Source organism: Podarcis melisellensis, assembly GCF_964234715.1.
Source record: "Podarcis melisellensis genome assembly, chromosome: 7".
In the NCBI taxonomy this organism is placed as follows: domain Eukaryota; kingdom Metazoa; phylum Chordata; class Lepidosauria; order Squamata; family Lacertidae; genus Podarcis; species Podarcis melisellensis.
In genome coordinates this window covers 19,541,526-19,557,885 of record NC_138539.1, presented here as the reverse complement: position 1 = coordinate 19,557,885, position 16,360 = coordinate 19,541,526, and the positions used below count along the sequence as shown (strand labels likewise).

General features: G+C 46.2%; 1 protein-coding gene across 3 annotated transcripts; it reads right to left on the bottom strand.

Moving 5' to 3' along the window:
• Positions 1-616: 616 nt before the first annotated feature.
• Positions 617-13,916, bottom strand: KCNV1 (potassium voltage-gated channel modifier subfamily V member 1). Of its 3 annotated transcripts, none has more exons than XM_081918868.1 (4): positions 13,707-13,916; positions 8,981-9,493; positions 7,027-7,553; positions 617-1,559 (listed from the first exon to the last, which is right to left on the bottom strand). In XM_081918868.1, exons 2-4 carry the CDS (start codon positions 9,460-9,462, stop codon positions 1,048-1,050), a joined length of 1,521 nt encoding a protein of 506 aa, XP_081774994.1. In that variant the 5' UTR covers positions 9,463-9,493; positions 13,707-13,916; the 3' UTR covers positions 617-1,047. The 3 variants fall into 3 exon arrangements, with proteins under 3 accessions (XP_081774994.1, XP_081774995.1, XP_081774996.1); XM_081918869.1 differs by having other exon boundaries at positions 13,758-13,916; XM_081918870.1 differs by lacking the exon at positions 13,707-13,916 and adding an exon at positions 13,557-13,672.
• Between the last annotated feature and the right edge of the window lie 2,444 nt (positions 13,917-16,360).

Below are 16,360 nucleotides of genomic sequence, written 5' to 3'. Positions count from 1 at the left end.
TCAGGGTCTCTTCCAACTCTATGATTGTTTAAAGCTGCAATTCTATGCATACATCCTGCGAGTAAATGACAACGTGGAACTTATTCCACAGTAGCTGTGCACAGGATTAGAATGTAAGTATTTGTGCGGGGTGTGTGTGGGGGAGCAGGGTTTCAGATATGCATTGTGAGAGTCACTATGGCAAATGTAAGAGCAAGAATGGGAGACCTGTAGTCCTCTGGATGTTGCTGGAATATTTAACTTCCATCATCTCTGACTATTGGCCATGCTGGGAGGCACCAAAATTTAGAATTAATTGGCTCTGCCTGTCAGAGGGATCCCTGCCTTTTGCCCACCAGTTCCCAGGCACTACTGGTTGGAGTTCAATAACATCTGGAGCGTCTCAGGTTCCTCACATCTGATTTAGGCTATAAGTATGACTTTCCTCAAAAGGGTAAATGAGATTAAGAGAAGCTGAGTCTGAGATGGACTAAATCATGTCTCAAATTGGCTATTGTGACACAACTGTAAAGGCTCCTCATCTCTTGCTATTTTTTTTTTATAAAAAACTCTTTAAAATATAAAACAAAACAGTGCAACAACTTTCATTTTGCTAACACTTTATTTTTTCATATTAAAGCAAGCATAAGAACTATTACCAAATAACCGAAACATTGTTTTATGTAGATGAATCTGCCATTTTATGCCAATGAATGGTCTAAATGGTAAGAGTCAGTATAACCTGAGAGTTTTTGCTTTTAATAAGCCTTTGGGTTAGGGTAATTGTTGTCATATGCTCAGAAACCTGGAAAGGGAAATTTAATAGGGGAGAACATGAAACAATTGTTAGCCTCGTATTCAACACAGCATTTATTATCAAGGCTGACGAAACATTAGACACACATTTTAAACAGTGTAGTGTTCTCTAGAAGTTGTTGGATTACAACTCCCATCAGTCCCAGCAAACATTGCCAATGGTAATAAAATGATGGGTGTTGTAGTCTAACAATATCTGGACAGTACAACATTGGCTACCCCTGCCTTATGCTGTTTTGTTTTTTAAAGAAATCAAAACCAAAACTCATCACCACCACTGCTTCTGGTGCTTGTTCTGTCCCGGCCTTTTAGCCTCAGCACATCCATGACACTTCGAGCATAGACGTCGCGCAAATTAACATTGACGGTGCAATCGCTGGACATGTTCTTTGTGAGCTTCTTTAAGGCTTCACGCTGCCGGAGAGCAGCTTCCTTTATCTTCAGCGTGAAGTAACAGGCAGAAAAGCGGTCATTGATGATGGCTATCGGCAAAGCCAGAATGAGAATTCCCGACAATATACACACGAACGCCACTATCTTGCCGATGGTTGTGTCCGGCCTAATGTCTCCGTAGCCAACTGTAGTCATGGATGTCGTAGCCCACCACCAAGCACAGGGCACACTTGTAAAGGTTGTGCCATGGACACCTTGCTCGACAAAGAACTCCATGGTGGAGAAGATGGAGATGCCCACAGAGAGGAAAAGCAGAAGCATGCCGACCTCTTCGTAGCACTGGGCAATGGTCATGCCCAGGGACCGCAAACCTGCAACACAATAGAGGATTTCAGTTCAGGTCACAGCCTCCATCAGTGGTGGCAGGTGCCCCCTTCTCAGGGGCCGGACTGAGGAGGAATGGTGGGGACCACCACCCCTTCTCCTGAACCTTCCCAAGAACAGGAGGACTGTATAGATTTAGAACAGTGGTTTGCAGAAGGGCATGGTTCAGAGACTGCAGAGGGGAGAAGCTGGGAAATATTGGAAGACGAACAGCAGGAAGAAGCAGCACCAGGGGAAAGACCACTGACAGACTCAGTGTCTTTGGAAAGCATTCCTGACCTCCCCTCTCCCAGGACCAGGCGTGCACTGAGGGTAGTAGAATAGAAAGCTCAGAGGCAGAAAGCTCACATTAGGTGTGACATACAATAGAACAGACGGAGGGGGTGGGACTTTACTCAGAGCAATGGCATTATCCTAGTTAGAATGCATTCCTTCAGCTCTCTCTGTGCATAGTGAATAAATTACTTGGTAAGAAACATTTTTTGTTTATCTGCTTCTTGGCTGCCACCGTGGGAGGGATCAGATTCCCTGAAGCCTGATGTCCCTGGGACTTGTAGGGTGGATGGCTGGGATGCCAACGGCAGGTGGAACCTGCACCAATGACAGCTAAGCCCCATAATTCTAGTTTTGTCCCCATTCTCCTCCCTGCTGCAAGGGCAATAGTAAAACAAGCTAAACAGGACCAGTAATGGAGTGGGATAGAGAGGCCTTGAGCAAAGCTGTGGTCATGTGAACTCCTGCCTTCTGAGCAGTAGAGGTTGAACTAAAGCCCACTTGGACACTTCCCACGTCCAACTTGGCAGGGAGAACAGTCCCTGGTACATATATTTCCTTAGGTTTGAGGTGGCTCAGAGGCCAAATGTCTCTAGGTCTTTCTATTGGGCCCTCAAAACTCTCCCTAGGGCACAAGCCTCCTTTCCTGGCCTACTGTACAAAGGTAAAATCTGCATTTATTTATCCACCCACTTTTGCCTCTGGTCCCACCTACCACTGGCATGTGGTCCTCAGGAGAGGATGTAGCCCTTGGGTTGAAAAAGTGCTCTCATCTCACCCAGTATTTATTAGGGGAGGAGGCCCAATATCGCAAAAGAGGAAGGAAAATGCTTTTGGAGGGGATGGACATGGGGTCTGAATGAATGGAACAATTCTTCCAACGAATTCAGCCCTGCTATTCTTCTTTAACGGTTAAAACCAAAACAAAACATATTTAGTATCCTTATGTAGCTGGGAATTAACCAGCACTCAGTAGAGTAGAACAATTTCTTCCCATGCCTTCGATGCAGTACTTCTGTGTAACCCATATTAGCATTTGCCCTTTTAAAGCAGCATCACGCTGTTGGCTCATATTTAGTTTGTTGACTCAGGATCCATCTGAGTTCTGCTGAAGTCCTTAAGTAAGTGATACTGCTTACCCAGTCATCTCTCCAAATTTTGTACTTGAGAATCATTTCCTGCATGCAAGAGCTGACATTCATCTGCTGTACCTCAATACTAAATGTAAATGAAATAATGAATTTTAGATGCAGTTAACTGCCAACTGTATGAGTTCAGGACTATAGCTTTATTATCACCAGCCCTGGCCCCTCCTCCCAAAAAATCCCCTTTCATATCAACTAGCTTCACATCAAAACAAGATTCTGTTCGATTGAGGTACTCCACACAGCTGCAATTTATGTACATGCACGTGTAAAAACAGCCTCAACCCTCATATTTTTAGACTGAAGTCCTATACAGACATCTGGGAGTTAGTCTCATTGAACTTGATGGGGTTCCTTCCAAGCACAAACAGGCTTGCAATGCATAGCACCTAATTTATGTCTCTTGTGAATGTCATTTTAATGGCACATCTCAGTTGCTTAAAATAAAAATTGACTGTTTTCCATCTCAAGCCTTCTCCAAGTTTCTTCAGAGATGGAACAATTCAAGAGCTGGTGATCCATCAATCTATGTATGGGAGATACGACATAAAAACAATATGCCGTAGTGTCAAGATGTGTCAAGTTAGCACTTTCTATAACTTATGCTAGTCTGATGGAGTAGCAAGTATAACTTGCCTGCAGGAGTGGTATCATGTTTTAACACAATACATGGACTCTTTAACACCAGGATGCATTGTGAGTAGAAGTCCTCACCATAAGAGTTCATTGCCATTTTGCCCCGGCTTGGATACCAGCAAGTTTCTTCTGCCCTTACTCAATCTCAATATTCCTCATTGTCTCTTTAAATAAATTCTCACCTCACCTCCTATGATGAGTGAAAATTGATTCCAAGGGACCAGCAAGGAAAGAGGACTCTCTTATCTTTCATGGCACCCCTGACTAACCTAGATCACATATGTTATATGGACATAAAAGTTTCTTTCCTCTCTCTTTCTTCCTGCAATATGTTACAAACTGTAATGATTCTGAAAATAAAAGAAATTACAGATGCTGGAAGCCCATTGCTTTGTTAACAGTTCAATAATGCTCAGTTTATTTACAGCTTGTCAATGGGAACCTATTGTAAGGAGGTTGTCTCCTGGAAGCTGGCATCTTTTCTGAATTAGATACCCAGAGGTTGGCTGCAATGCTGGAAGTTTGAGAGAGAAACAAATATGTGTTTGAGTGTTTCAGTATCTTTAACAGTTTTACATTGTTTTCTGAGCCTCCTGGAATTATCTTCATTTGAGGAAGTGGGGAACATGTTGCAACAACAGATTCACCTGAGGCAACATTTGAGCCCATCAGCTGCAAACACAGCCTTGCTGCTATGACTTTCCAATCTGATCTGTTCAAGAATAAAAGAAGTGAATAGAGTATTATAAATTCAGAATAGCTGTGTTCATATAGGCAACCCCTTCTAGGCAAATGTTTGCAGATATGAATCCAGTTTTATTTTGAATAGTAATGCAATGCTGATAGCAGGGCATCTCTGACCCTTGCCAGTTTACTCACGGTTGACAATGAAACGGGCAGGCAACCAAATTAGCTTATATAGCACTAATAGGGGGGTGATGAAAAGGTTAGGAGAAGTGATTAGAGGGAGTTTCTAGCATGACGGTCCAATTAACCTGTGTTGGGGTAATAACATTATTTCTGGACTGTACCACTTCAGGATGCTAACATGATTGGATACTCTTCCACCCCACTGCCCAAACAAGTCAAATTCCCTGAACAGAGAAAACTAGATGCAGTGAAGGTTTTAGGCCAGTCTTCTTCCTAACATGTTAGTTTTCCTGCATGTAGGGATTTTTCTTCTGTTGTTGTTGTACGAAGGAGAATTCAGTCATGTAATTCCTGCCGGACCCTACAACTATTGGCGCAGTTCAGAAACAGGTTTGTTCCTTGTAAGAACTAGGCCTCAGACCAGGGGTGAGGAACCAGTTGCCCTTCAAATGTTGCTGGGTTACAACTCCCATCATTCCTGGCAGAGGCTGATGGGAGTCCATCGACAGCTAGAAGGGTCACAGACTTCCCACCCTGGTAACCTAAAAATCATTTGCCTATTCAGCTTCTCAGAACTGTAGGACCTCAGGGCAGATTTACATAGTTTTCTAGAGGGAGATGTCATCCTGAGGTGAACTGGTCCCCTCGGCTTAATCCTCCCACAATTGTGGGATACAGAAAAGATTCTGTTTCCTTTGGAAAGTGTGGCTTGCTAAGAAGGCACTAGAGCAGGAGACTCTTAATCTGAGAGCTATGGGTCAAGCCCCATGCTGGGTGAAAAATTCCTGCATTGCAGCGGGTTGGACTAGATGGTCCTCATGGTCTCTTCTGTTGGTAAAAGGTAAAGGTAAAGGTACCCCTGCCCGTACGGGCCAGTCTTGCCAGACTCTGGGGTTGTGCGCCCATCTCACTCAAGAGGCCAGGGGCCAGCGCTGTCCGAAGACACTTCCGGGTCACGTGGCCAGCGTGACATCGCTGCTCTGGCGAGCCAGAGCTGCACACAGAAACGCCGTTTACCTTCCCGCTAGAAAGCGGTCCCTATTTATCTACTTGCACCCGAGCGTGCTTTCGAACTGCTAGGTTGGCAGGCGCTGGGACCGAACAACGGGAGCGCACCCCGCCGCGGGGATTCGAACCGCCGACCTTTCGATCGGCAAGCCCTAGGCGCTGAGGCTTTAACCCACAGCGCCACCTGCGTCCCTTTCTTCTGTTGGTACTAAAGGGTTAAGAGGTAACAAGTCGCTCTAATCACTGAGCAGCTGGAAGTCATTAAGCATCCAGGAATGTGAGTTAGTTTGTATAAATAGTCAGTTCACCTGTGTGTTTTCCCTCCCTCCCCCCTTGACCTGACTCGCAGACTCAGTTTGTGGCCATGGGCGTGTTTGCTGATATGAGTTAAGTTTAGAGTAAAGTTTTCTTTATGCCGGAGATAAAAGCATGTGTGCTTTATCGCCAGGGTTTTTCTTTTGTAAATAAAGTTTTTTCCTGAGTTCCAAAGTGCTTGCTCCAGGATTCTTCATTGAAAGGTACTGACTCTCCTGCCTTCTTCAGCCGCTGCACGAAATTCTCTGCTGAGATAAGATTTATGGCGTTGGAAGCGCACTGGATGTTTACTTAACATTAAACTAATTAAAGTTTAATGGACATCTTCCAACTCTTATGATGAAAGGTCCTAGGAAAGGTACCACAGCTCCGAGGTAGAGCTTCTGTTTTGCATGCAAAAGATCCTTGGTTCAATGCCCAGCATCTCTTCTTAGAAGGATCAAATGGCAGGAAAGACATCTGCTTTTGATCCTGGAGAGGCACTGCTGGGCAAAGTAGACTATACTGAGGGAGATCAGGAGATAGCATCACCTGGTTTAAGGCAGCTTTCAGACAAGAGACTGTGTCCATCAGATGACAGAGGAAGCACTGTTGAAATTAGGCATTGTGGTGACACAGTAAGTCGATAAAGTGAAAGGAATGGAATTATGAAATACCCTTTCTCTGGCCACATTCACACCATATATTTAAAGCACTATGATACTACCAGTGCTTTTCTCTCTGACTGGGGGGCACTCAGGGGTACGCAGTACCGGCACATTTCCCTCCCCCAAATGTTAAAAGTATGGCACTTACTGTAACAACTTCATGGTGAGTACCGACACACACACCCTACACTCACACAAAGCACTGGATACCACTTTTAAACAGTTGTGGCTTCCCCAAAGACTTCTGGGAGCTGTAGTTTGTCAAGGGTGCTGAGAGTTGATAGGAGACCCCTGTTCCCCATCAAGAGTGATGGACTGTTAAACCTATCTTGGATATGTACAGTCACCTGCTTGCCTTGGAAATGATTCTGGGGAAGGGTCTGTCTGGAGTTTGGTGGCTACAAAGTTTAGCTTGCAACATGGGACCAGTCTCATGTTGTGGGCCTCTGCTCATATGGAAGTCAGCTTCTTATCTGAGTTTCTTAAAGTCCCCCCCCCCCTTAGGCAGAACCACAAAAGAATGAATTTCCCCAAGAGTTTCCTACACCATGTAGATTTACCTGTTGAATGGCGGCCCAACTTCAGCATGCGCAGACCCCTCAGCAGCCTTAACACCTGAACAATACGTCCCATGTTTTCCAGCTCCTGGGAGCTGTGTCTGCCACGCAAGCTCTCCACTACCAGAGTGATGTAGAAGGGCAAAATGGCCAGCAGGTCTATGATGTTTGCTACATTCCGTATGAAGTAGAATTTCTTCTGTGCGCACAGGAAACGCAGGACAAACTCTCCTGTGAACCAGGCAATACACACGTACTCTAGGATGTCAAGGAGGTGTGGTGGCAGCCAGCTCAGTTCCACAGAGATGAGGGCCATGTTGGCAATAGAGATGATGACAAAGGCCATGGAGATGGTTCCAAAAGTCCTGGCAGCGACAGAAGACCCAGGTTTTTCCAATACCTCCCAAAGCTTCTGCCTGAATCTGGGGCAGAGGCTCCCGGAGAAGTCCTCTTCCTCTTCCTGGGCATCAAGTGCTTCAGCTTCTTTCTTGATATCCAAGGCTTCGCTTAGTTCCTTCCTCCTGAAGTACCTGTGCAGGGCAGCGAAACACAAAATGTGAAACTTATAGTACATCTGAAATGAATGCAAACACACGTGGCAGCATGTGCACACCACAACCAACTTCAGTTAGAAATGCAAAAAGACAGCGGCCACAAACTTCAAGGTGTGCTCTTGTGAACCTCAGAGCTGTAAAGCCGGATGATCAGCAAAAGGGACAAACCTAAAATGAACCTCAACTCCTCCGTGCTACACATCAAGTCTGCCTTAAAAACAGGGGTGGCTAACCAGTGGCCCTCAAGGTGTCTTGGACTACAGCTCCCATCAGCTCCAACCAGTATGGCTAATTGGCAGGGCTGATGGGAGTTGTAGCTCATCAACATCCAGAGAGTCACAAGCTAGTCGTCCCTGCTTTAGATCATACATTCATTTAATCCCAAGAGGAACCTGTTTCAAGGTTACATTAGGCAGCCTCAGCCCAGTATACCTCCACCCCCATTGTTTAGCTCTGAGGGCCTTCTGATGGTTCCCTCACTGCAAGAAGTGAGGTTACAGGGAACCAGGCAGAGGGCCTTCTCAGTAGTGGCACCTGCCCTGTGGAACGCCCTCCCACCAGATGTCAAGGAAATAAACAACTGCAGTGGTACCTCGGGTTACATATGCTTCAGGTTACATACACTTCAGGTTACATACACTTCAGGTTACAGACTCCGCTAACCCAGAAATAGTGCTTCAGGTTAAGAACTTTGCTTCAGGATGAGAACAGAAATCGTGCTCCGGGGGCTGGCGGCAGCAGGAGGCCCCATTAGCTAAAGTGGTGCTTCAGGTTAAGAACAGTTTCAGGTTAAGAACGGACCTCCAGAACGAATTAAGTACTTAACCCGAGGTACCACTGTATCTGACTTTTAGAAGACATCTGAAGGCAGCCCTGGTCAGGGAAGATTTTAATGTTTGAAGTTTTATTCTGTTTAATATTCCATTGGGAGCACCCGGAGTGGCTGGGGTATAAATAATAAGGTATTATTATTATTATTATTAGTAGTAGTAGTAGTAGTTGTAGTATACCCAGTGATTTTTTTCTAGAAAAAAACTGTTGGAGTTGCCCCCCCCCAGCACTTGTCTGCTTTCCTCCCTCCCTCACCTTGCCACCCCCACCCCCAGTGAGCCCTTCTGCAGCGGGCCCATCCACAACCCCAACTTCTACCCCCTTTCCAAGTACACAAGCAACTGGGTTACTTCAATACCAAACTCAACCACTGCCATCATTTTCTGTCCAGCTGCTGCCTTGCCTAGGTGGCAAGAATCCACATCAGTGGCACCCAGGCCACCACCTCATCTTAATTCCCTTCATCTGTGCTTACCTCTACTCTCCCCAACTGCAGAATTAATCTACAATGCCCTACTGAAGCCTTCCCCAGCCCTACTGGATTTGGGCCCATGGCCCCATCGATTACCCACCTGTCTCTGCAGCAAGAGTCAATGCTGAGCTCATCTAGCCCCCAGTACTGGATCTCCTGCAGGAAGGAAAGTGCACAGAGCTGATCCATCACATGCAGCCGGCCCGTCTGGTAGTAATTATGGATGTAACTAAATGCCTGAGAGCTCCGATCAAAGAAATATTCATTCTCCACCAAATTGGCATCATCGCAGAGTTCCAGGAGGCTGGAGGCAACATCCCGGGCAGCTGACACCACTACAGCCAGCTTGCCCAGGCGGGTGTCCGGGTAGCAGCACAGCTTTTTCTGGGACAGCACAAAGCGGGCCCCTCCCACATTGACTGTGATGCAGTCCAAGGACGGGGCCACCGGCCGCAGCAAGGTTCCTGGCTCCTCCTCGCTGCAGAAAACACTGGACTCCACAGATCCAAAGGACGTGCTCTCACCCAGCTCCTCTCCAGATGCTCCTGAAGAAAGGGACAGGCAGCAAGGAGGGGACTTCATTCTTCAGCTGCCAGAGGCAGCCTTCTCTCTCCTAGAGAAAATGACACATGCAAGTCAAAGAGCCCATGCTGGGGCAAAGCAACAGAATGAACAATTATGCATCGTTGTTTGCAGTTTCCTCAATTCCTCATGTAGCACTGTCTGCAAGATCTGCAGTGGCTGCCAATCTGCTACTGGGTCAAGATTTTGGTGCTAACATACAAGGCCCTATGCAGCTCAGATGCAGTCTGCCTGAGAGATCGTGTCCTCCCAAAAAGAGGGCACGTCTTGCAGTGAGACCTGGAGGCTGACCTGGTTGTGGGTGGGTCTATTGGATAGCCACAACACCCAATTGGTAGGTCCCTCATTGCTGGGTGTAATCTGGCCAATGGTACGCAGTCTAAGTGGATCAAGGGGCCTATATAAACCCATGCATGTATCCCAGAGCCTCCTCTTTCAGCTTGTGCATCAGAACACCTGCCCACCTCTCCCTAATTTTAGGGCATTTTGTGATTGACCTTGCTATGCCGTCGTGTGTTGTCTGTTGTTGGGACAGGGGCACGGCAGAAATTTTCCCCACTTGGCTGATTGGCTGTGGCCATTTGGGTTTCGTCTGCCACATAGCAATTCGTCACAAGGTTGCGGATAGGCCCTGGTTCACGTGATAGGGGTGGGAGAACGGTCTCACCATCCCTATGTGAATGGCATTCCGTTAAAGGAATCCAGGGACTCAACTTGGTTTGGTCAACCCCCAAAAGGGGCTTGTGCCCATGCCTGAATCCAGGGGAGCATCCCCAGTAACACAGAGCAGGGCCTTCTCTGTGTCTGCCCCTGTTTTGTGGAACTGCATCCTTGTTGAGATACAATAAACACCCACTATTTGTAATTTCTGGAAACTGTGGAAGGCATTTTTGTTTCAACAAGTCTTTCTGGCTGGATGCTGTGGTTTTTAAATTTCTCTCACCTTTTGATGCTTTTTTAAATTGGGTTGCATCCAGTGCTGCAACAGAAGAACCCATTCCTCACTGCACAGTACAGATTTCAGGATCAGAAGAAATGAAGGGCTTTTTTTGTTAAGGTGAGGGTGTGTGTCTTAGTGCTAGCCACTATGGTTGCAGAAATAAGTAAACAAAGTCTAGGAGGATATCAAGTTGCTCAGGTTTGTATCTTCTATGTCCTTTCCTGTAGTAAATAGAACCAACTGACCACTAACCATAAGGTTTGAGATCCAAATATTTGAAATATATAAATATTGCTCTGTCTTCATAATATAATCCCTCTGGGTATAGAATGTGGAGGGTTGGTTTTTTTTGCAGCAGTTACAGGTTACTTAAAGTCGGTATGGAACCATAAGGTACTAGATATGAAAGTAACTTTTTTATGACTAAATGTCCAACACTGCAGGGCAGGTTAAGCAGAGATGCAGTTTCATGGGAGCTAAGTTCAGCACACTTCCCACTACTAATAGCAGTGGCCTATGAGCAACCAAGCCAGTTTTAAGGTTCTGCTACTTACATACAAAGTCCTAAATTAATCTGGACTAGGTTACCTGAAAAACCATCTTTCTCCCCACTGCCTGGTAAGGGCACTACAATCAGTGAATGGAACCTGGTTAGATTTCTCACAATCTGATAATTATTGGGCTTTTTCACTGGCTGCACCAGTGTTAGGGAATGCCCTCACTGCTGAAATACAAGAGGCTCCATCAATATTGGCATTCCGCCGGCCCCTGAAGACACACCTGTTTAAGTATGCAATCCCCTAAACTGAACTTCTGATTTTATTGTTTTAACTGTTTTACCAGTTGCGCTAGCTCCTATATTGTACATCCTAATTAAGTCCCAATGGAATTGTTACTGTGTATTTTAATTAGGTAATGCTTTTACACTTGATTTTATAGTTGTAAACTGCTTGGAAGCCTTTTGGGTGGATAAGCAGTATATAAACAAATAAAGATCAGCGACTCCCATTGCCCATTCACCATACTAGCTGGGGCTGATGGGAGCTGGAGTTCTGCAACATTTGGAGGACCAGAGATTTCCCATTTTGGTCCTTCTACACTACCTGTTCTCAGCTTGTACAGCATGCTAGAGCCTAGGAGAACAAGGTACCTTACCAGGTGGCTGCTTGCATAACAAAAAATGATGACTGGGAAATGCTTCACTAAAAGCACAAGTGCAGAGAAGTTGCATGCCATGACATTTAGGGATGACCACTCACGAGATCTCTTGAAACTGCTTAGCAATCCCTTGCAGTTAAAAAGAAGACAGCTCATTATCACTGGTTCTATTGGCCGGCAATCAAAACAATGGCTAATGTACACATTAGGTTTCCTCACTGGAATTTTGTTTAATATGAGGCAGTTTCCTTTTCAACATCTAGGCTGCAATCCTCTGCACACTTATCTAGGAATAAGCCCTATTAAACACAACGGGGCTTGCTTCTTCCATGGATTTTTCAATTAACCTTGGCAAGGAACAGGAGCTGCAATTTACATCCGTGGCACTTTAAAAATTAAAACAAATGCACCAATTAGTCCTTCACATTCTTTACCCATTCTGTAAATTACACACTGTTCTCTCTTTTTTGAGTGTATGTGTGTGTGTGGGGGTGTTGGTCTGTATGTCCATTGCTTAGTGCAACTTTAGATAGGTAAAGGTAAAGGTACCCCTGACCATTGGGTCCAGTTGCAGATGACTCTGGGATTGTGGCGCTCATCTTGCTCTATAGGCTGAGGGAGCCAGCGTTTGTCCGCAGACAGCTTCCAGGTCATGTGGCCAGCATGACTAAGCCGCTTCTGGCAAACCAGAACAGCACATGGAAATGCCTTTTACCTTCCCGCTGGAGTGGTACCTATTTATCTACTTGCACTTGACGTGCTTTCGAACTGCTAGGTGGGCAGGAGCTGGGACCGAACAACGGGAGCTCACCCCGTCTTGGGGATTCAAACCACCGACCTTCTGATCGGCAAGCCCAAAAGGCTCAGTGGTTTGGACCACAGCACCACCTGCGTCCTGTGCAACTTTAGATACTTCATGATTATTAGTGCAACAATTAAAAACTACTTAATAATAAACTGCAGCATCAATACTATGCAGCAGTAATAATAATAATTAGTGCAGCATTAAATAAATGTGCATTTATATGCTAATAAAATGTGCATTTTAATCAGCATATCCCTTCATCAGTTTATATCACCAGCCTACCAATTCTGTTTTGTCTCTCTAAGAATCTTAAAAATAAGCAACTGGCAAGAACACAGGAAGCTGCCTTACACTGAATCCGACCTTTCGTCCATCTAGCTTAGCATTATCTATGCCAAGTAGCAGCAGCTCTCCAGGGTTTCAGACAAGGGACACTTCAAACCCTATCTTGAGATGCCAGGGATTGAACCTTAGAACTTTTGCATGCAAGGCAGATGCTTCACCAGTGAGCTAGAGCCCTTCCCCTACCTGTGCACAGAATACTAGAGTTTTATTATTAATAATAATTACTATTATTATACACAGCTGTGAAGCAATTCACAATATCTTAATTTAATTATTATTACATGCATTTATACCCCACCTTTCCTCCAAGGAGTTCAAGGTGCTATACACAGATCACACTGCTTCCCCCATTTTATCCTTACAACAACAACCCTGTAAGGTAGGTTAGCCTGAGAGTGTGGGACTGGCACAAGGTCAGAGCATGGATCTCCTTAGTCCAAGTCCAACACTCTACCCAGACACCAGGTCAATAATCATCCATCAACACCCCTGTGATAGCTCAGTCAGTAGAGCATGAGACTCTTAATCTCAGGATTGTGGGTTTGAGCCCCACATTGGGCAAAAAATCCTGCACTAGTCGGCTTTGTGGTCCCTTCCAACTCTACAGTTCTGTGATTCACGTTACTCCTCTGCACGTTTACTTGGAAGCAAGTTCCACTGATTTTAATGAGACTTACTCTGTCTTTGCAAGCACACACTAGATGTCAACACCAAATGGCATTGGATCCATCATCTCGAAACCAAGTGTTAACGCTGAAAACCAGCAAATTATTATTTTTTTAAACAAAAACCCAGAGTATGTAGGACGTTAAAGATAGATGAGCCTGCAGTCCCATGCACACTAACCTGCAGGCAAGCCTCATTCAGCACAGCGACGCTTACTTCCGAGTAAGCATGCATAAGGTTGCGCCCTCGAAGACCCCGCCGAATCCCCGCGAAATAAACCCAAGAAACCCGACACACAGAAGCAACTCTGATGGATTGACAGGAGCTCACCTATTCCAGCCAGGCATCGCCTTCAAAGGTGCAAGAGCCACGCCCCCTTACCTGCCTCCACTCGTGCAGCTCCGGGCACATCGCAGGGCTACAGCTCTCCGCGCCTTCCCCGGGTGGCACTCGCCTTTAAGGGCGGAAGGCTCGCCAGCTCCGCGCTTCTCTGCGCACAAGCGCGCTCTGCCGCCGGCGCCTGCAGCTCGCCAACTTCTGGGCAGCGCTTCTTGGTTAGGCGCGTGAGCAGGCGCACGAGCAAATCAGAGCGCAGCTCCGAGGCGACAGCAAGAGAAGGGTGGGGTTCACCACCCGGGACATCTTTTAAAGACCCTGGAGCGGGAGCCACGTGCTTAGGAAGGAAGAATCCGCAGCCGGCTGCGCGCCCTGCAGAAAAGTTTGTTCCCTGAGTACTCGGTAGTTTGGCAGCTCCTTCGCTTGCATGCTGACTTGGATCCAGACTTGGTCATGCATGGAGCAGAGACTATTGCGTTTAAATCCCACATCTCCTCCAAGGAGGTGTACATAGTTCATTTCCTCTGCATTTTGTCCTCACAAAAACCTTGTGCGCTGAGTTATGGTGAGAGACTGTGAACAGCCCAAGGTCACCCAGTGAGCTTGAAACCAATGGGAGCCGGGCTTCCTCGTGCACAGAGTGGCACCAATGAAATCAAAGGGATCCAGACTTAGGTTGCTTTCAGACAATATTTATTAGGTATTCATCCTGATTTGTTTGCACAAGGTTTGCTGGGAACTTATTGAGCTTTTATTCTGATTGTGTTGGGAGATTATAGGATCTCACAGTTGCTGCCCTACACACTGCTTTCATCACTTTCTCTATCACAAAAGTTCGTGTGTTTGGGGGGGGGCAGGGGAGGGAGAGTGGGTTTGCAGTAAAATAGCACCAAATCCCACTTTAATTGTGCAGCCTCAAATTGCTTATGGACAGTTGAAGGCCACCTTCAAAGTAGTGGCACTCTGAAAGTGTCCTTAGTCAAGCTTGGTGCTGGCCCATTGAAATGACATTCTTACATCTCCAAATCCAACCCGAGGAGTCCAGTGGAACTTATCTTCTCAAGGACGAATGCCCAGGATGGCAGCCTTGCAGCTTATGAATGATGAATGTTTTCATGGAAGTGAATCTCGCCAAGTTCATTATGAACTTTATGATTGCGATCTGGCAGCAGTTAAAGCTTCCTGCTGTGCTAGTCTAATACCCAAGGATGACAGTCTATGAGAAAGCAACCCTCTGCACAAAAAACTGGTGTAAAGCAAACTGGTGTAAGTTAATCTGGTGTAAAGTTACATCAGATCAAAATTCCATTCAGCAGTGGGGCTGCTGCTCTGCCTAAGACTGGCAGAGGGAAGGTAAGCAGTGGGTTGCCCAGTGGGTTGCCAGGTCACCTGTCTGTGCTGGAAGGGCATTGGATCCTGTACCTGCCTTGCCCCTTTTTGGATTGGGCAGAGCCAGGGCTGGAGATTTAATTCCAGGGGAATCAGCTGACTGATCTGGAGCTCTGCTGCATCCTAAACTGCTCATCCTGGCAGATCTGCCATAGGATTGGCCCCTCAATTATTATAGCACAGAGAGAAAGTTCAGCCCTACTTTAATAGACCTTTAATGTTCCTTTCCTCCTCTTGTTTCTTGCCCCCTTTTCTTGCCACTAGCACCCTGAAATACAAAACACAAGAGAAATAGTATCTTGATTGCTTGTCAATGACTGCTTCTCATTTAAGACCAATAAATTATCATTAAACATGTGCTATTACTTTTCAGAAGGACAACCCTGTGAGTCTGTTGCAGCAAAAACAACAGTAGCATTAAAAAAGGTAACAAATAACATGGAGCTTTCATGGACTAGATCAGTGGTTTTCATCTAGTGTGCTGTGGCACCCTGGGGTGCCTTGAATGATGTTCAGGGGTGCCGTGGGCAACACTGGCCTCTGTCCTTCTTTACTTCCCTCTCTCCTCTGATGCCCTCTCATGTCTCTGCCTCCCAAAGGCTTGCACAGCTATTTCTTGGCTATAAGCTCCACAGGTGAATGACTTATTTATTTGGTCCCCGGGACTCTCTTTAAGCCACACCCCTTCCCAGCCACACTGCACACCAGCATAGCTGTCAACTTTCAGATTTGAAAATAAGGGATCAGCAGCCTCACCTGTCCCGGGGACAGTCTATGGGATATCTAGCAATCCGGGATAGCAGCGGGAAGCAGCAGGAAACGGCGCTGGAATAAGGGAATTTCCCGCAAAAAAAGGGAAGGTTGACAGCTATGCTCACCAGGCCTGCTTTGCACCCTGCTTGGGTACTTTGGCCTGACTGGAATGTGTTCCTGAACTCTGATTGTGTCTCTTTGCTTGCCTGGATGGAAGACGGAGATGTATAGTTGTTGGCATCTGTCTGTCTATCTTAGGAAATAATGGAATGTGCCTCTGAGGGTACAGTCAAACCTCACTGGAGTGATCTCCCTGTAGCGCAAGCCCAGACAGTGTGCATGGAGGTCCTGGGCTGCCCAGAAGACAAGACCCTCCTCTCAGCCTTCCTGATGTGGTCCAATGAAAGCAGAGCAATACATTTGGCACCAGCTTGGCTGCAGGAATTGCCAGAAGGAGGCGTACAATACACCACCCAACTGTCTTAGGGACTCCACTCCAGATTTGT

Excerpts from the sequence above, each read along its gene's own strand:
- KCNV1 (XM_081918868.1), bottom strand. The coding sequence starts at position 9,462 with ATGAAGTCCCCTCCTTGCTGCCTGTCCCTTTCTTCAGGAGCATCTGGA. Across the intron at positions 7,554-8,980 it reads GACTCTTGCTGCAGAGACAG|GTACTTCAGGAGGAAGGAAC; the intron begins GTGGGTAATCGA and ends TGCCCTGCACAG. Across the intron at positions 1,560-7,026 it reads GTTGGGCCGCCATTCAACAG|GTTTGCGGTCCCTGGGCATG; the intron begins GTAAATCTACAT and ends ATTGTGTTGCAG.